Source organism: Emydura macquarii, unplaced genomic scaffold (assembly GCF_026122565.2).
Source record: "Emydura macquarii macquarii isolate MOO-44397 ecotype Brisbane River unplaced genomic scaffold, CSIRO-AGI_Emac_v2 contig_2594, whole genome shotgun sequence".
In the NCBI taxonomy this organism is placed as follows: Eukaryota; Metazoa; Chordata; order Testudines; family Chelidae; genus Emydura; species Emydura macquarii.
In genome coordinates, this window is record NW_027132731.1 from 346,114 (window position 1) to 366,191 (window position 20,078).

The 20,078-nt window shown below is 52.7% G+C and overlaps 2 protein-coding genes across 2 annotated transcripts; one reads left to right on the forward strand and one right to left on the reverse strand.

Annotated features, from left to right (window-relative positions):
* Window positions 1-739: 739 nt before the first annotated feature.
* PRDM9 (PR/SET domain 9) lies at window positions 740-13,108 on the reverse strand. The gene is given in 10 exon segments (XM_067563774.1): window positions 740-2,136; window positions 4,442-4,632; window positions 5,209-5,276; window positions 5,853-6,124; window positions 6,933-7,058; window positions 7,937-8,069; window positions 10,476-10,549; window positions 11,326-11,430; window positions 12,396-12,519; window positions 12,898-13,108. Coding segments are annotated over 10 exon segments (2,283 nt in total). The 5' UTR covers window positions 12,961-13,108; the 3' UTR covers window positions 740-1,009.
* A 1,475-nt stretch (window positions 13,109-14,583) lies between these two features.
* On the forward strand, window positions 14,584-17,974 carry PRR19 (proline rich 19). The gene is made up of 2 exons (XM_067563783.1): window positions 14,584-15,175; window positions 17,121-17,974. Exons 1-2 carry the CDS (start codon window positions 14,584-14,586, stop codon window positions 17,651-17,653), a joined length of 1,125 nt encoding a protein of 374 aa, XP_067419884.1. The 3' UTR covers window positions 17,654-17,974.
* Window positions 17,975-20,078: the final 2,104 nt, after the last annotated feature.

Consider the following 20,078-nt stretch of genomic DNA (forward strand, 5'->3'; position numbering starts at 1 on the left):
TTTTGGGGCAGTTAACAGAGGTTTAGGAGTCTGCTGCCGCATCTGCGGGAGCATGTCCTTTAGATCGGGCATCGAGGATTGTGCTTTGAGAGCCAGCTGTTTTGGGTTCAGTCCTTGCACCCTCCAGGAATCACTGTGCAAGATAACAAGCTCAGTCTCTCTGCGAGAAGCTCATTTTATTAGCACAGTTTTAAAGAAATTCTATACAGAAGAAATGTGGAGGGAAACTATGTTTTCAGCTCCATTAACATCATCTCCCCAAGATGAAGAGAATGAACTAATAGGAACAAAACCTTAACAACAGAGTATTAATAAGGTGGGTGAATTGTTTCCAGCCTTATAAGTGCGTTGGTAAGAGTCAACCCCATCAGGGAGACTGAACAGAGCTGTAGGCGTTGCCCCTCTGGTACCCATTCAGAGTTAGTCACCACCGCATCCTTGGCTTGCTCTCTTGAGCGGTAAGGACCTCCCATCACTAAAGTCTGACTGAAACCCATGCCAGGTGTGTGGCTCCCACTACACTAACTACAGCCAGACCCCACCTCCAGACAGTTGCAAGGCTGCAGCAAAGCATGGAGAGGAGCAGGAGGTGGTTACTGTATACTCAAGCCCAGAACCTACGGTAACTGCTTTCTGCTGCTCCTGGCCCACCCATCTCCTGGGCTCCTCCCGCTGGTCACAGATCAAATCTCTTCTGGAGAGGTGGGTGCAGCAGGTCGCTCTGGAGAGCAGAGAGGGGTTGGGGCAGTAGCTCAGCTTTACTGAATAACTAAAAATGCTCAGTGAGTAGAAGGAAGCTTCTCTCCACTCAGCTCAGGAGCAGAGATGAAGTGGGTTACACTGAGCGCTGCAGTCAGTATGAAGCAGAGGAGCAAACCAAAAGCCCCCAAGGTTGAGGAATAGGTCACTACAGCTTCCTGCTTTACCCAGAATCCTGCATGATTGACATGGAGTCCTCACCTCAGTTAGCTGCCAGCTCTAACAGTTCTGTCTGCAGGGTGTTTCTCTTCTAGGCATGAGTCCGTCGGTGGCAGGTCAGGTTTGATGGCTGCCTGAACCTCCTCTCATGCTCCGAGCGCTGAAAGGGCCTCTCTCTTGTGTGGATGCGGCGGTGGGAGGTGAGGCTGGATGAACGGCTGAACCTTCTCCCACACTCTGGGCACTGAAAGGGCCTCTCTCCAGTGTGGATGCGGCGGTGGGAGGTGAGGTTGGATGAACAGCTGAACCTTCTCCCACACTCTGGGCACTGAAAGGGCCTCTCTCCAGTGTGGATGCGGCGGTGGGAGGTGAGGCTGGATGATTGGCTGAACCTTCTCCCACACTCTGGGCACTGAAAGGGCCTCTCTCCAGTGTGGATGCGGCGGTGGGAGGTGAGGCTGAATGAATGGCTGAACCTCCTCCCACACTCTGGGCACTGAAAGGGCCTCTCTCCAGTGTGGATGAGGCAGTGTCTGGCGAGGTTGGATGATTGGCTGAACCTCCTCCCACACTCTGGGCACTGAAAGGGCCTCTCTCCAGTGTGGATGAGGCAGTGTCTGGTGAGGCTGAATGAATGGCTGTACCTCCTCCCACACTCTGGGCACTGAAAGGGCCTCTCTCCAGTGTGGATGAGGCAGTGTCTGGCGAGGTGGGATGAATTGCTGAACCTCTTCCCACACTCACCACAAGAACAGGACTTCTCTCTTGTGTGGCTCTGATGGTGTCTAACCATCTGTGATGACCTGTGGAAGTTCTCCCCATGCTCACTGCAGGGATACCACTTCTGACTGCAACTGCTACCTCGCTCCTCCCCTGCGTTGCTCTGTGCATGTGGCTCCCCTCTTGGGTTCCTCCCCTGCTGCAGGGGCAGGTTTGACAATAAGCCAACAGTCCCTCTACCTCCCACACCTTCCCTCTGCCCTTGCAAACATGGTTTCTTTCTCCATGTGCCGTGTAGCTGCTGTGCTGGTGGATCCCCCAGGAAGGCAAGACCTCTGGTTTTAAGCCAAGATTCCCCTCCCAGAGCTCCTTCTCCTTCTCCAGTCTGCAATCCAGTAGGCAGGTGCTTATGCTTCAAGTGTTGGCTGAGGTGATCTTTGCTGCTGAAAGCCAGGCTGCAGTGAGGGCATGGATGGCAGTGTGGGTCCTGCCCACGCACTGTGTCAAGAAAACAAACTAGAAATCAGATAGAAATGGCGATTGTTCCAACGTGCTGGCCCTTCCAGAGGCTTCATGCTACTGTCGTGCCACATGGGAAGGGCCACGAGCACCAGACGATTAATCCCAAACCGTGACATTGAGACTCAGTTTTCGGGTACAAAATGAACCGTTCCTATAGGAGGGGGTCCCAAAAATTTCTCGGCCGTGGCACACCTTGATACCTTTAATTATTTTGAGGCACACCATCATATAGTCTCCAAATGCACTCATGAATATTCATGAGCCAATTCAGAACTCTTCAAGTAGTTTTTCAAAAAATTCCATGGCACATCTGCTCAGGCCTGACAGCACCCCAGTGTGTCACCGCGGCACACTAGCTGGGAAATGCTGCCCTATGGTACTGGATCTAATGGGTGACTCCTCCTCAGACTTCAGTTCTATCTCCCTGACACTCAGCCAGATTCAGACCTAAACCTGAACAACTGTGTCTGGTTGTTCTGGGTCCCTGCTATGACTGTCATTTTCTTTCTCTCCTCTCCCAGCTGGTAGGGGTTTGGGTCCCTGCAGCTTCCTCTCATCGAAGGCCAGCGGAATAAGCCAGGGCAAAGATTGTATCTACAAGCATTTCTAAATTGCCTGTCACTGTAGTACTTAAAAGCTAAGGTCAGAGACCTTCTCCTCAGACTGGCGAAACCCAGAGCCTCCTTTCCCGCTCACTGTGTGGGAGAGGCTGTGGGCACAAACCGTGCACTGATCAGCACTCTGCTAGCTCTGCCTGGTCTGAGATGCCTGATGTGAGCAGAGTCTCTGCTGGGGATTTCAGTGGCCCTGGAGACCTACAGGATATGACCCGCCCCTTGCTACACCCCGTTCTCCAAAGCCTTCTCCTGCCTTTAAGCTTGTTTTGAAGATACCAAAAAGCACTTGTATCGGTTTTGTTTCTGAACTTTAGGATTCTGTCCAGGGAGGGTGACAGCTGGCTTTGCACCCATGGTAATATTGAAGCTGCTTCTAGACACCCTGTACAGCTCATCTGATAGCCAGTCAGAGAAACTCTAGCCTGGTTGCTTAGCTTAACTAGAAATACCATTTTTCCTGTTTTCACTCCCAGCCTTCACCTCCTAACATCAAGCAGGTTCTCGGGCAGAGAGGGCTGGGCAGTAAAGCACTGGCAGAGCAGGAGGGGCAGCTGACAGTGTTTCAGCTGTTAGGCTGGGAACTGCTCAGTAAGTCAGTGCTTGTGTCTCCTCTGTGAAGACCAGTGTTTCTCAACTTTTCTGAGACCAGGGACTGGCTTGCTGACTTCCTAAACTGTGTCAGGGAGATCTCCGGTACCCGTGTCAGTCCATAGACCCATCCATGAGAAATACTGAGCTAGAGCATCCCCCTGTACCTGTGTGATTGTTGGAGTCCATGTCAGCAGATGAGCAGAAGCCAACTGAAGAGGGAGATTTTTAGAGCAGCGGTTCCCAAGCTGTGGTATGCGTACCACCAGTGGTACGCAGGCCATCTCCCAATGATCCATGTCCAGCCGTGGAGCCTCCAGTGGTGTTTGGCAATGCAGGGGCAGAGCGCAGGGGCAGAGCACAGCGGCCCCCAGCACAGCCCGGACGTTCTGGCCCCTCCCCCCCCCCACTGCAGCTGGCCAGGAGCCACAGTGGCTGGCCATGAGCCATTCCAACACCTGCTCGGCCCCCAAACTGCGTGGTGGCCCAGCCATTCTGCCCCCCTCCAACCTGACACACAGCGGCTGGCCAGGTGCCACTCCAGCACTGGCCCCCACCACCAAGCAGTGTGGCAATCTCTCCCTCCTCCCGGCCCCGCCCCTCCTTTCCACCCCTCTCCCACGTGGGCCCAGCGCCCTGGCCAGGAGCCACTCCAGTCCCAAGCAGCCACCCCCACCCCTTTTGGTGGTGGTACTACAGGTGGTGGCGTTTTATGTTGGTGGTATGCAACGTGGTAGAGTTTGGGAACCCCTGTCTTAGAGGATCAAGTTCAGGCCAGCAGGGGCACCAAATCTGATCATCTTCTAGGGATAGCAGGGAAGCTTCTATAATTAGGCTCATTCCAGCCACTAGTGGCAGTGGTGGGCAGAATCTCCCTTCACCAGCTTCCCTCATCACATCAGCTCTCTAGAGAGGCTCTCTAGCTCCACATCAATGAAGCATAAGGATTTATCCATGGGCATTCATGACAAACAGATGTCAGGATAAGGAATGAAAGTTCCTAGTTATTAGAAATTGTGTCATCTCAAAATAAGCCAAGGGAAGCTTCTAGCAAGATACAATCTGAAGTTTGGTACCTTTTGGTGGTGCTGTGCTTTTCCATCTCGTGCCCCATTTGATGCCCAGCTCCTTGCCATATTCATCACCGTACCAGACCAGAAGCTCACAGTGCGGAAGGATTGCTCTGCACACTCTATAGTAGATTTTCCCGTGATACTGGAAAGCGACAAGGTTCTGCTCTTCCTCATCCCTAGCACAGTTAACATACCTGGACAGTCACAGTTAGGAAAGTGATTGGTTAAATATCACGTTATTTGGTCAAGGAAGTGCCAGCCTGAAAACTAGGCAATAGAACAGAGAAATGACCACAGTACATCTTTATTTTCCTTAATGGGTTAATAGATTATTGGTCCATTCCTGGAGATTTCAGAGGCTAGCTTGTAACATTTGAAGGCTCCATCAGGTGTTTGTGGAGCTCATCCGCTCCCAATAAAACTAGGAAAGCGCAATGACTTAGAGAGGCACAACTCTTTCAGAAAGGAAATTCTGATGACTGAAACTTCCTTGATATGCTTCTCTGTGCCTAGGTATTGGAGGGCTAATATTGTGTCTCTTCCCAACTGGGCACTTTTTGGTTTTGAGGTTTGTGTTGCAACCTTAATGCTGAGAATATCATGTTGTGAATGCTAATAGGGCTGTGTAAATAACTGTCTGCTCAGTGCTGGATTCTGGGTGCTGCAGCCTATAAAAATGAATCCTGTGTCTTCATACACCTGAAACACTGACTATCCCAGAGCTAGGATTCTATGATCATACTGGTTAGGATAGGTATACAGGGACTTACCTCATCCAGTTGGCATTAGTTTCATCCTTTCCATCAATGTATACATACCAGTTCTTTCCCTTGGTGATCTGAAGTTGAACCAAACAAAATACACAGGAATCAATAGGGCACTCTTCATACAGAGAATATGATAAATAAGTGAAATGTGTTATGCTTTGGGTTTATTGAGTCCTGAATGCAGTTTGGAAGAAATCCTGCAAGTGTGACTACACACAGAACAGACAAGACCAAATTGCTCTCAAAGCAGCAATGCCAGTGAACTCACGGAGGCTGCATGGTGTAACTAAGAACAGAACCTGGAGCTTCAAACAGTGTCTCCCAACAAATGTTGAAAGCTGAGCCCACCACTGTCATCAGGAAAATTAAACCAACTGCACCCCCCTACGAGAGGGGTAGTTAAAGGCCTAAACATCTGAATTGATACATCGATACATTTTCCAGGCCCACTTTGTGCCACCTCCCCAATACACACATTCAGAAATACTGATGTAGGGGCCATATTAATAAAACATGAATTAATAAAACAGAGTAAGAGAGAGTTCAGGGCCAAGGAGCATGATACTTCCTCTCCTTCCTTCCGTCCTTCGAGGAGCTAGAACATGGCAGTGTTATAACAGAGAAAAAGTGTCCTGGGCAATTCATACCAGCCAAGAATAGCCATTGTGGGCTGCTTCCTCCTCCTCTGTTATCCTTCCGTCATATGGGCCAAAATGAACTCCCACAGGCAGAGTGTCTGCCTCATTCCAGACTCCAAGCCCAGCCTGTGGGATACTCGAAAGCCCAATTCTCATCCCCGGGGGCAAAGTGAGAGCTGCTCTCCTTTCCTGGCCTGTTTCCACTATTGGGTCTTTGATGAAAACTGGAGGACCATGAACTGCACACTCGCCAATGAAGAACGTCAGGCAATCCTAGCAAACTAGAACAGGAAGAGAAACAGAGCTGTGACTCCATCCATTCATTTCTGACAGGGGATGGATCATTCGATTGCCTGTTCTACTCATTTCCTCTGAAGTACTTGGCATTGACCACTGTCGGAAGACCGGATGCTGGGCTGGATGGACCATCAGCCAGACTGGGTCAGACCATTCTTATGTTCTCTGCCTTATCTCCCATAGTCTGCATACCAGACCATGAACCTTATCCCACAGGCACTAGTGCAAACAGATGATTGGGTTACATACAGGGATAGCTGCTCTCCCGCTGTTGCACATGGCCTGAGCTGAAGAGAGTCTGAAGTTTTTCCTCAAATCAGAGGCACATTTTCAGAGAATTTCTGTCGGGTGCTATTGCTCTATGTAGCACTCAGTGGAACACAGACACAGCTGCCTATCTGTTTAGCTATGTAGGTCGCTGTGAACATGTCAGCCAATGCTTAGCTCTCTGCACTGGCTCCTTAGTCCAGGTCTCTCCTTATATTAAAAGCCCTCCATGGGAGAGTTACAGTCCATCAGAACAATGTGCAGGAGGCAGAACTGTCCAGGAGCTGGGCCAAGACTATGGAACTCTTTGCTCAAGAGATAAGGATGACTTTCAGAATTAAATACAAAACTTATTTCGCCAACCACCCCTCCCCTCCACATTGTTAAAAGGAATAAAGAGATACAGACTATTATTCCTATACTTAAATACTTTTGAGGTGCTCAGGTACTACAGTGTGGGGGGGCCATATAAGGAAAGACATTTGGGGCTCAAAGAGGAATACTGAAAGAAATTGTGTCACTTACATAAGTAATCATCATCTTGCGGTTCATTTATTTCAACATATACTTTTTTCTCTCTCTTTCGTAAACTGTATGTGTTAACTTGGGTGCTCTGCCCTTTGGTTTTAGAAACTGCTACCCTGGGTAGATCTAAAGAGGGAATTATACTGGGTAGGTTAGTCTGTGCAATACCAGAACCAATAGAAATAAATAGGCAACAGCATTTTCAGGCCTAAATGTCATTTATATTGAGGCTGCTTTACACTGCATAGTGGCTACAGAGTACATAAGAATCAGGCCCTTTGCGTGTGAAAATATACATAAATATAAGCCAGTCCACAGTTTCTAGGAGCTGGACTGAAACCACTCCTGATACTGACACTTTCTGATTATAATTGACTAAGTAATGACATTGTCTCCTTAAATTTGTGTCTAACTCACTGTTCTCTGCTCTCAGTGCCAACAGCCTTAGATGGGCTGGTATATGAGAATTCAGACACAAGTAAAACAGCAATAAAAGGCCAGTCTGAGTCCTGGTGATCATGCTTTGCATTGCCAAGCTGGATTCAAGACAGATTAGACATCTTTTGCTGGTTTTCTGTGGCAGTAATGGGACTGCCATGGAGGCAGCATAAAGGAGGTTTTGCCTTGCGTCACCCAAGAGTAGCCCAAGCAATCAGTTAAAGAGCAGCATGACAGGGATTTGAAGGGAATCCCATCTGCTCCTCTTTGGCCAGAAGGTAAGTGGCTGTGACCTGAGGGATGAAATGTCAAGTGGGAGAATAGATAGACTCTCCGGGACTGAGAGCTCAAAGGGAAAAGAAGCAGGAAGAATAGCTGTGGTATTAAACTGGACTTCAATATAATGAAATATTTCCATGTTTCTATAGATAAAGGGAACGTTATTTACATGTCACTCTTTAACCTCTGGAGTTGAGAGAGCACCTGCCACTGAATCTCATAGGCTGCAGACCTAAAGGTCCTCAAAACTACCATACAGCAGAGTTTTCCCCACATTCTGGGCTTACCAGTTTTCAGTTCAACAACATTAGTGGCAGGGATTCTGGTGCCTGCATTTGAATTTTTGTCCAATTTCTCAGTGTCTGTTAGATTCTCTGAGGTTTCCTTCTCAGAGGGCTTCTCCAGCACTGTCTCCTTATTCTGCACAAAAAGTTGTTTTCCATTAAAATCTAAGTTTGCTGCTCTGGTTCTCCCTACCCAGAACCTGTAATGTGGGAAATCTAATACAAAAGACTAGAAGGAACTCCTGCTAGGATGCCAGGACTTATTCTCACCCCGGGCTTCCGCCTCACCACCTCTCTAGTCCCCCAGAGTGACTACGGACATTCTCTCTGCAGCCTCCTTCCACCACAAACTTCCTCTCTTCTCCTAACCAGCCTGCTCTTGCCCAGCTGGGCTTCATGATCATCCACACCTGGCTCCCCCTCCAGGTGCACCAAGGTAACATAACTGGCCTCTCAGGCCCACATTAACCCATTCAGGGCCAGTGTGGGGTACACAGCCCGTCACAGGACCTCCTACAACTTGACTTGAATATTCTCTTTGGTGGCCTTTAATAATGCAAAGAGGATATACAGAGGGTCAGAGGCAAGGAACATATCATCTACAAGGCTTAAAATACAGTCATTTACTTACTGGTCTTCACTGAGGTGATTAGATATTTGCCTAATCTGATACTGCATCTTCTATATAAAGCCAGTCAAAAGCTTTTACATGAAAAGTTTTATCACTGAAAAATGGCCTTTATATAAAAAACCCAAATTGTTTCACCAAAAAAGTTGACTTTTTCAGTTTTTCCTAATTTTTTCATAATATTTTAATATTTTTTGGAAATGTTTTGTAATTGTTACCCAAATAGTTACTGAAATGTTTCCATTTTTCAGCCAGATCTACTCTGGAATAAAAAATTCTGTGCTCTGCCACCATAAGAGGCTCTGCCAGCCAGTAGGAGACGTATCAATCACACCAGGAAGCATTTGTTACCGTGTTACAATCATGTAACTGTTGAGGTTGCTCTTGGCTCCCATTTGGGCAGAGAGTTTGTGGCTTGCCTATATTAGACATCTCCCCTCTGAAATTTACCATGTCAGCAAGGAGTCTTGAAGCAAATTTGTTTTTTTCTACAATGTAATTGAGTACAATGGCAGAAACTGAACAATTCCACCAGGATATTCTGAAAAATTATCCTCAATCTTAAAACTTTTCTTGGCCTTTTATATAAATGCTTTTCTCTTCCCCCCTGTCTTTTATATGCATCATATTGGTAACAAAATATGTTTTGCGATCATATGATTGAGGTTCTGTGTTTTGATTATTACAGTTAATATTAAAGTTATTTAATTGATAATTGTGGCCCAGGAACCTCTTTGTGTCAACTGGCAGAGGCACAGGGAGCGTAGAGTTTTACAGGGATCCCTTGGCCAAATATATGCAGAATAGCTCACAAACAGTAGCATGCAAGGTCTCTATCAGGTGCCCATACATAACTCATCATAATCATTGTGAAAGGTATGTAAGGACAATATTTAAGAAGTTATGTATCTATACTCGAAATTATGTTCTTAATGCCTTGAAATTGAAGTTAAAGGCAGGTCACCATGCGGTGACAGGCCTCAAACAGGTTCTGATCAGGCAGGGGTAATAGGCGCTAATCTCTCTGGCCAATCATGTGTCACACAAGGTACATCTTGCATACAGAGCCACCAGCTAATCAAAATTGTGGAAGACAAGGGATCCTGAAATCTACCAGAAGGAACACACAGCGGGAGAGTGTCTGTCTTATGAATAAAGATTAAAGAACTGTTTTGCTATATCTGAGGTTACATATCCTGCACCTAGGGGGCAAGCTGATGGAGTGGTCTGCCTCATGAAAAGGGGATCGCAGCTGAACTGCTTGAAAAGTGCTGGTGATCAATACTTTATTAAAGTTGAAAGTATCTTGTTAATTAAGTCTCTGCTCTAAAAAGCGTGTTATGATTTTATTTTATACTTAACCATTTGTTTCCAAAATTTCTACTTGCTATCATTTGACTAAACTTTTACTGGTGTTCACTATAAACTCTGCTGTGTGTTAAGCAGAGCAGTGATCCAAGATGGAACTGGTAAGCTGGGGTGTCCTCTACTTTGTGAGCAGCGAATCTGTGAATATTGTGAGTGTCCAGTGGAACAGGGGCTGGTTCTCCAGGAGGATGCACAGAGGCTTGGGGGTTGGAAAATGCCTATCATTGCCTTGTAGAAGAACAGTGAAGCCTGTGTAGGCTGAGAGGGCAGTGCTTGTGATGCCTGGGGCTGGTGGAATCAGGGAGCTGGCCCACAGCAAGCACAGACAAGACTGCCTCATGCTAAGGGTAGGTGATAGTGCTCCACAGCCCTGGATACCCCATGGAAGTGTCACAATAATTATTTAATTATTAGTTGCACCAGCCCCAAAACTAGCATATAAATAGCATTTTTCATGCTCAAGTCCCTGCAGAGGTGTTTGTTAATTAATAACAGGATTCACCTCATCTATAAGATTCATTGGCAAAAAATATTTACTAAGCTTACTTGACTGACGTTCTGCCTTTTCTTTTTTTCCTTTTTCAAACTGCCAGATTTACATGATGGCCTGAAGGTTTTAACTGTAAGTGTAAAAAAAAAAAAAAAAACCAACCAAACATGTCCCCAAATGCTGCAAGACAAACATTACTGAAATTGTAAGTGTTAAAGGGCAGGAAGCTGCCAGCCACTTCATGTTCTGACTTACTGTCACAGAAATCAGAGAAGACCTAAAAGAAAGTTGTCTCAGCCTCCCCAACCACTATGTAGCTGTTACAGTGTAACTGGTTTCACTGTGCAGTGTAACTATTTAATAAAGCAAGGTGCAGGGGACCGGATCTTAGGCTAATGCTTTGTTATGTAAGAAACTGCTCTTCACTCATCATCAAATTACTTAATGTTTAAAATATACAGAGTGAGGGCTTGGAAGCTGCCTTTGACTTAGCAGCAGTTTGAATCTATCTGAAACCATAAGCCCCGGGGTAAAACAGGTGTCATAGAGTGGTTCAAAGCCCTTGAACTTTCCTGTACATGTTCCACATTTTGTGCTGCCTCACTGCTAATACAGGAAGTTTGTGTGTAAAAAATAAACTGTTCCCTTTTTACTCAGAATGCCCCTGATTAGAGCCAGGAAAGCCTCATGTTCCAACCCTTGTGGTGAATTAAAGTGTCATGTTAAGGAGCTCCGCAGTGAATCTTCTCCAGTTCTCCAGGCTGGAAGGGTGAAATGTGCAACATGAGACCTCTGAGGTTGTAGAATATGTGTCAAGGAGAAGATTCCCACAAGGATATTTTAATCAGTGCAGCTGCTGAGTGGATGGTATCTCATTAAAGAGAAGAATCACTTCTTTGCTGTTACCTAAAGGTTTTGGTGTCCAGTCTTCATCAGACTCAGAATCATATACAATGGACTTTTGGGGCCGTCGACCACGACACATAAATGCGGGTTTCGGTGTAGGAAGACCTAACAAAGAAATCCATTATAAGCAATAACAGCTGGTGTGATCTGAGTCTTGCTCATTCAGTGAGACATCTTCTCAACACCTCTGGCTGGGAAAACAGTCACAGGAATCCGGTAGCAATGCCACGTGTTCCAATCTGGAAGATTTGTGAGGCTTATATGATACCTCCAGACACTTAAGCCTGGTCTACGCTAGAATTTTGTCGACAAAATAAAACCACCTCGATGAGAGATGAATGGCTTTTGTCGGCATAGCTAGGGTGACAATGTCAGTGTAGACGCTGCATCCCCTTACATTGGCTGTGGGGCTGTCATTCTTGTCGATTTCACCACTAAAGCCCAAGCCCAGGCCTCTGGGACCTGCTCTCAGCTTGGAGTGGGGGCCAGAAGTCTAGGTGCTTCTCCACCTGCTTGTCAATTACAGGGCTGAGCTGTGAAATTGACATGGCTGCTGGTTCTGGAGGAGAGTGTGGGTTTCCCTGGCTCCTGGTAGGGAAAGGGTGGGGGGGAGCAGTCTCCACGCTGGGGCTCTCAGCTCCCCACATTGCCCCTTAGGCCAATGGAAGTGCTCCCGGTGAGAACGCACTCCACCCACCCAAAGAGGGCAGTGTGTAAGTCCACCTACATTAGGCTGACTTATTTCTTAAGTATAGACAAGGCCTTACTGTCCAGGCCAGAGGGCTTGCAGCAGCAGTGATGGCCAGGTTCATCACAGAAACAGCAAACGGAGAAGCCAGCACAGTCACTTAAGGTCTGAAACGGTGTGCAGAGTGTTACAGTGTTTCCCATACCAGATTTATACTCTGGCTGCTCTCTGCCCCTAAGATACAAACTCTCCCTTTTAAAAAATGTCTGCCCCTACTCGGAAAGGAGTGAGGAGACTAAAGGGACAAAATACAACACCTTCAACTCTCCAGCTGCGGGTGCCACGCGGAGTCTCCCTTCTCACCCCCAACTGGCCCCCTCACCTAGTCCAACCATAAACTCGTAGTTCCGCTTCACGTTCCTGTAGCGGGTTTTCTCCCACTCGCCCATCTCTGCCCATTGCTCCTTGGGGAAGTAGACGGACAGCTCCTCGAATGCGTCTTCCACCTAGCCGGGGGAGAACAGGCTGACAGGCGCCTTCTGCCACCCCTGCCCTTCGGCCACAGGGGCACCGCAGAGCCTGGATTTCCCGCCCCTCCCCCCGCCGAGAACAACGGAGAAGCTGCTGGGCGGCGGGAGGCGGGAGCTGCATCTCCGCGCCGACCTTCCTCCCCGACGGACCGTCTGGCACGGGAACGTGCGGCTCCAACTGACATAAACCCCCGGGGCCTGGCTCTCTCCGGCCGGGAGTGAGCCTCCTCCCCCCGGGACACGTGCGCCTGCCCTGGCTGCAATTCCAGCCGGCTCTGCGTCAACCGACCGGCCCCCGGCGCCCCCCCCCCCCGGGGTCACCCGCTCCCCGCAGCTGCTGCCCGGGCTCCTCACCTTGGACCTGCCCCCCGCCCCCCCGCTCCGCCGCCCGCTCCCCCCGCCGGCTCGGTCACTCATGGCGCGCGGCCCTTCCTGGAGTTCAGCCGGAATCGGGGCCTCCCGCCGCACAGGCTTAACCGAGTTAGGGGCGAAGCCCCATCGCCGGCCGGGATCGGGGCCGCTCCCCTCAGCCCGCGGCTCAGCCCCGCTCCCCCTCACGGACTGCTCTGGCCACAGCCCGGCGCCAAAAGCCCTAGCCAATCAACGAGGGGCATTAGCATATTGTGGCCAATCAGCGTGGGGCGAGGAGAGGACGCCCGCCAATCAGCGGGCAGCGCGGGAAAGAGAGCCGCTGGTCTCGCGCCTGGCAGCAAACAGCTAACAGCCTGGAGGCGCGAGGCAAGGGGAGCAGGAGGGAGCAGCCCCGCCCCGAGTGGCCACGCCCACTCCGCGAGGGGCGGGGGAAGGAGGGACGGCCCCGCTCAGGCAGTTGGAGGCAGGGGGCGTGGAGGTCGGGGTGGGGCATTGGGGGAGTGTGCCTGGGGGGAGGGGGTGTGAGGGGAGGGGTCTCTAGGGGCACTGGGGGGAGGGGATCATGGGGGAGGGGGGGAATCTGGGTGTGTCACTCAGGAGAGAGTGAGGGGCTGAGAAGAGGGTTCTGGTTAAGGATCCCATAGGGGTCCAGGCACAGACCCCCCACCCCTGAAAGGCCCAGAGATTCAGTTCAGAGAAGTGGGGAGGGAGTTCATTGACCTCCCCCCCATTCCCTCCACCCCTCCCCTCACACACACTCCATGAACCGAGTTGCTGGGTTCTCAGCACAGTCTAATGCCGGGCACCCTTGGGTGGAAGCCCCCTTTCCTTCCCCTTCCCCAGTGGCGCTACCTGGCCCCCTAACCAGCAGAGAGGCTGAGGGCTGAAAGGGCCGTGGGGCCTGCCCTCCTGCCAGGGGTTTCCCGGCAGGGCAGTCCGACGTGACCAGGTGGCAATGGGAGTGTTGCCCTGCTGCTGCCTGGACTGTTCCCGTCTGGGCAGACCCAGCAGCATGTAAGCCATGCTTGTCCAGCTGTGTTAAAGCCAATGCAGCAGTTAAAGGAGAAGAAGAACTGGGGATTTGAATTAGATGAAGGCTGGGGCCATGAATGAGCTAATTTCGCTCTAGTGCTTTTTGCTGTGTTTGTACAGCGCCTGGCGCGGGGGACCCAGATCTAGACAAGTAGCTATAGTAATCAGATGCATTCCCCCAAACAGCCACTCGAGGCTGCTGTAGCTCCATTCTCTGTTAGCCACTTGGTGTTGGGGAAGGCAGTGGGGTGGGGATGGGGGGGCAGGGCTGGGGTGGCTGGCTGTGGGGGTACTGGAAGCTCTTTAACATTGCCTTTGCTCTTTGCAGCAGAAGCAGCAGCCAACATGAATCCCTGCAGCAGAAGAGGGGCAGGCGATGACCCTGGCTTAGCCCCCTCTGCCCACCAGCTGAATGCATCGCAGCCGGGGCACCACAGTACTGGGCAGAGACCGGGCCGAGTCAAGCGCCGCAAAACCAAACGGGAACGCAACTCCGCTAAGTTCGGCAGGAATGCTGCTGCTGGAGGTCCGGAGCAGAGGCCTGGCTGCAGGGTGCCACCCCCGGTCTGGGGCTCGCACTGTGCCAGCTTTGCCAAATTCACCCCTCTACCAGCCATCAAAAGGGCCTCCGGCTCCATGCCCGTCATCATAACCCAGCAGAGGCTCAGCCAGCACCTGGGCATGTTTAATCGGGAGGTGAAATCGGCTGACATCGAGAGGCTGTTGGATCCCCGAAGCGAGCGAGAGACAGAGACCGAGACAAGAGATGCGATCCCTGGTGTAATCAGCCAGGCTTGGGACCCTTGCCACCCTGGCCAGACATCCGCTCCAGACAGGCAGCATGGGACTAGCACGCCTGCACCCCACACAACGGGCGAAGGGCCCCCACCTACATCTGCGCCCACTGCCAGGGAGCAGGGGCCAAATCAGTCTGAAACCATGGTGGAGGAGACAGGAGATTCCCAGGCCGAGGTCCCAGCTCCCTTGGACGAGAAGGAGAACGTCCCCCCGAAGGGAGCTGAGCCAGACAGTGCAAACGCCGCCATGAGAGAGTTGGCTCAGGAACTCCACACACATCTCGACCTGATGTCGATATTCCCTGGGCGCAACCTGATCAGCGAAAGGCGCCAGACAATACTCAGCACCCTGCTGGACCGGCACCAAACCTTGCCTGATCTCTCTGCCCTAATAGTGCATAGCAAGAGGGGCAGTAACACTGCCCAGGGAGGTAAGGGCATTTCCTGGGGCCAAAGGTTTGCAGGAGGAGTCAGTGAGCTCACATCACTGCCACGGCTGTCACAAGCTAGGCAGGGAGAAGCCTGCTCAGTTCTTGGAGGGGAGACGCCCAATTGTCCCAGGAAGGGAGGTGTGGGCTTCAAAAGGGGCTGACTCAATGCAGCGCTAGGGGCCGTGCTGCTGTTGAGTCAGGTGCACGTCCCAGCCCCTGTACTTCAACTCAAGCTCCCTGGAGTCTTCGCCCTGGCGTTAGGGCAGTAGCCCTGCTGCCCTGGCCCTGTCTGGCTCATGCAGTTCCATTCTGCCTCGTCTCCCCCCCACAGCGTCACAGGACACCCCCCCACCCACATACTTTTTGCTGGCCTGAATTACTCCCCAGAGGCGTGTGAAGCGACTCTCCTATACCAACCCTCTGGGGTTCTGAGGCTGGGGGGGGGCAGATTCATATTTTGCCCCTGTTCACTCTGAAGAGGCTCCTGCCTCAGACTGTTTGAATCCTGCCGCCCTCAGGTCTCAGCAGCCCAAGTGCCAGGCAGCAGGAGGTGCTGTTGGATACTGAATCGAGTGGCAGCAGGAGCTCTGAACGGGGCACTTCGGGGAAGAGGAGAAGGGGACAGGACCTGCTCTCCTTCAGGAACCCCAGCCCTGTGCATACTGTCATTAAAATGGTGAGTGCCCTGCGGTCCCTGGAAAGCCGTCTTCCCCTGCCGGAGGGGCATAAGCACCTCCCTCCATCACTGGGGCATTAAACCCCACTCCCTCCCAACTGCTGGCCTGATAAACCAAGGGCCTGTCAGCTAGGCCATTTCCAGTGGGACCGCCGGGGGGCAGGGAAGGAACCCAGTGAGCCTTCCAAGGGTGGGGGGCAGGGGGCTGCCTGTCTGACTCTGTGCACCACAGCATGCATGTGGCACTGGTGATGGACAGACAGACGGATGGAGATTAGCTAGGTAGGATGAGCTCCCTCATTTGCCTCCCAGGTCCTCTGGCCATGGGGAGGGGGAGAGTCTGCTCAGGCAGAGCTGGCCTTACCTCGCAGGGATGCGGGCCCTGCCCTCAGGAGCAGTCTGGCTGGGGCAAAGGAGAGTGCAGATTCCCAGCTGCAATCCGTCACAGCCTCGCTAAGCCAGTCCCATTGCAGAGAGCCCCAGGTGAAGTGCCCCAGACTAGCCCCACAGGCCAGGGGAGAATGCGCCATCGTATCCAGGCACACAGGAGCATGCTGGCCACACGAGGGGCGTAGTCGACAGAAATAGCCCCAGCATGTCCCCTGCTAGCTGGCATGCCCTCCTCTTCCTCCCTGACAATCCAGCACCCCTTCTCTTTCCATGCAGGGAGAGGGGAGACCTACCCGAAGGGCGGACCTGGAATCCCTTGGTGCATGCGAGCCGTTTGGCCAGCACAGCCTCCGCCCCACAGCAGTCCCGTCCCACTACAAGCTCCTGTCTGGATCCACTCTACACGCATGCAAAATAGCCACCTTCGCCCCCCAAGCGCCAGGCCCGCAGCCCAGAGCGGCTCAGTGCTGCGGGGGATCCTGGGAAGCCATCTGGGAGCCCAGGACCAGGCTAGAGAGAGCCCCAGTGGCCTTGAGGCCGGCCCAAAAGGGGAGTGCCCTGGAGAGACATGGCCAGGGGTGCTGGATGCCATTTACAGCTGGGGATTCGGTGCGTACGTTGGATCTAGGTCTGGGCAGCAGGAGCATTGCAGAGCGCCCCTTGGCTGAGCCCCCGCAGTACCCCTGTGCCCACAGGCTGAGCCCAGAGCTGTGGCAGATGCTGCAGACCCGGACACAGCGTCCCCCGCTGGAACGACACACTTCCCAGCCGCTGGACTCGGGGCTGAGAACCATGGAGAGAGCCGCCTCGGAGACACAGACCCCTTTTGACGTCCTGAAAAGCATCTGGAGCCCCAACCAGTCCAGCCAAGCAGCTGAGGTCCTGGACCCCCGAGCGCTGGCGTGGCCTTGTCTGGGGCACAGGGCAGCCTCCGGGGAGCTGGGCTCAGAACCAGAGCTGCTCCCACAGACCAGCCGCCTGCACAGGCAGGGGCCTCACCTGCACCTGGCAATGCCCCCCGAGAGGCTCGGAAGCCCAGACAGGTGAGCGGGCTGCTGTCGGTGCTGCTGAAGCCCAGAGACCACTGCCAGAAGCCAGTGCCAAGGGCATCCATGGATCAGGTGAGAGCCCCAGACTGTTCGCAGCCATGGGACACCAGAGCCGCCACCGCAAGAACCTGGGATTTGCCAGAAGCCAGTGGGGAAGGCTGCCCCTGTGCTGGGGGATGGGAGAGCAGGTTCCCCATGCAGGGGGCCCAGCAGCTCCGAGCACTCCAGCAGCTGCCCATGTCCTTCTTCCCCCCCTCGGAGGCGCTGGAGCACCGCCACTCGCCTCTGCCCACTCTGCACGGACGCCTGCTGGAGCAGTACAGCCCTGAGGCCTGGGTCTTCCCTCGCATGAAGCTGTACTGAGAGCCTGATGGGGATTGAAGTGTGTCAGAGCCCAGGGATCTCAGGCACTATCGCTTTGTTGGGGCACTCGCTGCTCCCTCCAGCTCACAGCCGCCTTTCCTATATGCTCTGGGTGGCTTTCTTTAGTCCTGGGACTTCAAATGCCCTGGAGCTGTGGGCGTCAGCAGCGTTAGGGGCCTGTGCACACTGCCAGGATCCAGGGTGTCTGCCCTACTGGGGTCCCCCCAGGCCACCTCCCGAGGAGGGGGCTCCCCCATCGCCGAGCCGATGTTTAGAGAGGCACAGGCCAGCATGTGCTCCTCAATAAAGGCCAGTTCTCAACAAGCGGCACTGGGGGTTTCCTTGAAGGCCGGGCAGTTTGGGTCTTCCTTGGATTCACAGCCACACCAGGCTGGGGGCAGGTTCCGCTCCCCCCAGCCAGCGATTAGCATCGCTTCTCCTCCAGCCCCATGAACGCTGCCCATTCCCAGGGGCTCTGTGAGGCCAAGACAGCCGTGGTAGCATGCATGCACTGTCCTTCAGCCTCGCCTAGAGGGCAGAGCAAAGGCCTGGGGGCCAGGAACCCTGTCAGCCCCCTTTGGGAGCCCCTCTTGCGGAGAAGCCTGGAGTACTCCCGTTAATAAAACCATCCCCGAGACGCCCCCCGCAGTCTCAGCAGAAGCATCAGGCAGTGACATTTCCACCCCCGACACTTTGCTGTCATAGGTGGCCCGACCTGTACCCCCCACGCACGCACGGGGAGATGGCTGCCCACTGCTCCGGGCTGAGCACATCACACCCTGCTTCCCTTTCGGGTTTTCTCGTTTGCTAGGCCCCTCTTCGAGGCCAGATGCCTCCAAACCTGCATAAACTAACCCGGGGACCCAGATGGCGCGGGGGTGGATATGCGGATGGACAGACAGACAGATCTCCCTCCAGGCTGAATGCTCTGTTACTGCCCTTTGCAGATCCCTCATTTGCTTATCCCCCTGCAGGAGTCCCTCGCCTGATCAGGGGCTTTTGTGGTAGCTGCTTCCCCCGCTCCGTGCCTCCTGGAGGGCATGAGGCAGCGGTAAGAAGCTGGGGGTCAGGACTGCTCTGTGTCTGCCCAGCCTCCCTCTGGGCATCTGGGAGCTGTTGTTTTCAGTTCTTCTGCTTCACCTCGGCCCCTCCCTCTCTGCGTGGATCCACCCCCATCTCAGTACTGCCATACATAGCCCCACTGCCTGGAACCCCCTCCCGGGATTTCTCCAGCCTGTCCTCAGGGTTTCGGGTGGGGACATTGGTCCGACAGACCCAAGGAGAGAGAAGGTCTTGCAGTGTGAGTCCAGCCCCAGGCCAGCAGCTGCCTGGGCCCTGTGATCTGGCCCTGGCCCTGGCCCTGGTCCTGGCCCACCCGCTCATCCTGGAGAGTGTCTCGTATTTCCCCTGCAGGTTCCATTTAGTGTTGCAGTGCAGCTATGGCCGTGTGGGTGCCGGGGTATCAGTGAGACAGGCTGGCAGAGGTGATATCTTTTATTGGACCAACTTCTGCTGGGGAGAGAGACGAGCTTTCGAGCCACCGAGCTCCTCTTCAGGGTCCATTTCATGTCACTCGCCCCTGCAAGGTGCAGTCACTGCCGGCTCCCTCCAAGCAGCGAGGGCAGGGTGAGGATTCAGCAGCATCTTAGAGGGCTCTGTTGAGGGAGAATGAATTCCCAGAGGGAAGGAACAGGAAGCAGGTTGTTGTGAGAGCAGGAATGGAAGTCCGGACTCCTGAGTTCAGTTCCTACTTCTGGAGAGGAGTGGAGTCTAGTGAGTTGGAACGGAAGGAGTCAGGACTCCTGGGTTTTCTCCCCGGCTCTGGGAGGGGAGTGGGTCTAATGGGTTAGAGCAGGGGACTGGGAGCCAGGATTTCTGGGTTCTCTCCTGGCTCTGGGAGGGGAGTGGGGTCTAGGGGGTTAGAACAAGAGGGTCCAGGACTCCTGGGTTCTCTGCCCAAGATTGGTGCATGACCTTGTAGAAGTCCCTTCCCCTCTGTAGAACAGGGATAATGATGCCTCCTCAGAGCAGGGATGGTGAAGGTTAATTAGTTAATGTCTGAAGGACACTGATGTTGTAAAGCACTGTATGATAACAATTCCTGCTAGCTAGCTCTTAGTTCAGCGTCGTCAGAGGGAATTCTGTTCCCTTCCTCTCTGCATGTTTTTGCTGTCTCCAATGAGCAGCTGCCACGTGCCAATGTCAGAATTTACCTACAAGCTCCTCCTGTGCTGTTGCTTCCATCAGCTCAAACTGGGCTTGGGTCCCATTGCCCAGTTCTGTCAGGCACGGAGGCTCCAGGGCTTTCCAGTCCTGGCACCCATTCCTCATTCGACCATGAGGCCAGATGGGGATTGCAGGCTCAAATGGATGGAAGCCAGTAGCAAAACTCTTGTGATCGGACTGGGACGAGCCTCTGGGAAAG

Excerpts from the sequence above, each read along its gene's own strand:
- PRR19 (XM_067563783.1), top strand. The coding sequence starts at position 14,584 with ATGCCCGTCATCATAACCCAGCAGAGGCTCAGCCAGCACCTGGGCATG. Across the intron at positions 15,176-17,120 it reads CAGTAACACTGCCCAGGGAG|GTCCTGGACCCCCGAGCGCT; the intron begins GTAAGGGCATTT and ends CAAGCAGCTGAG.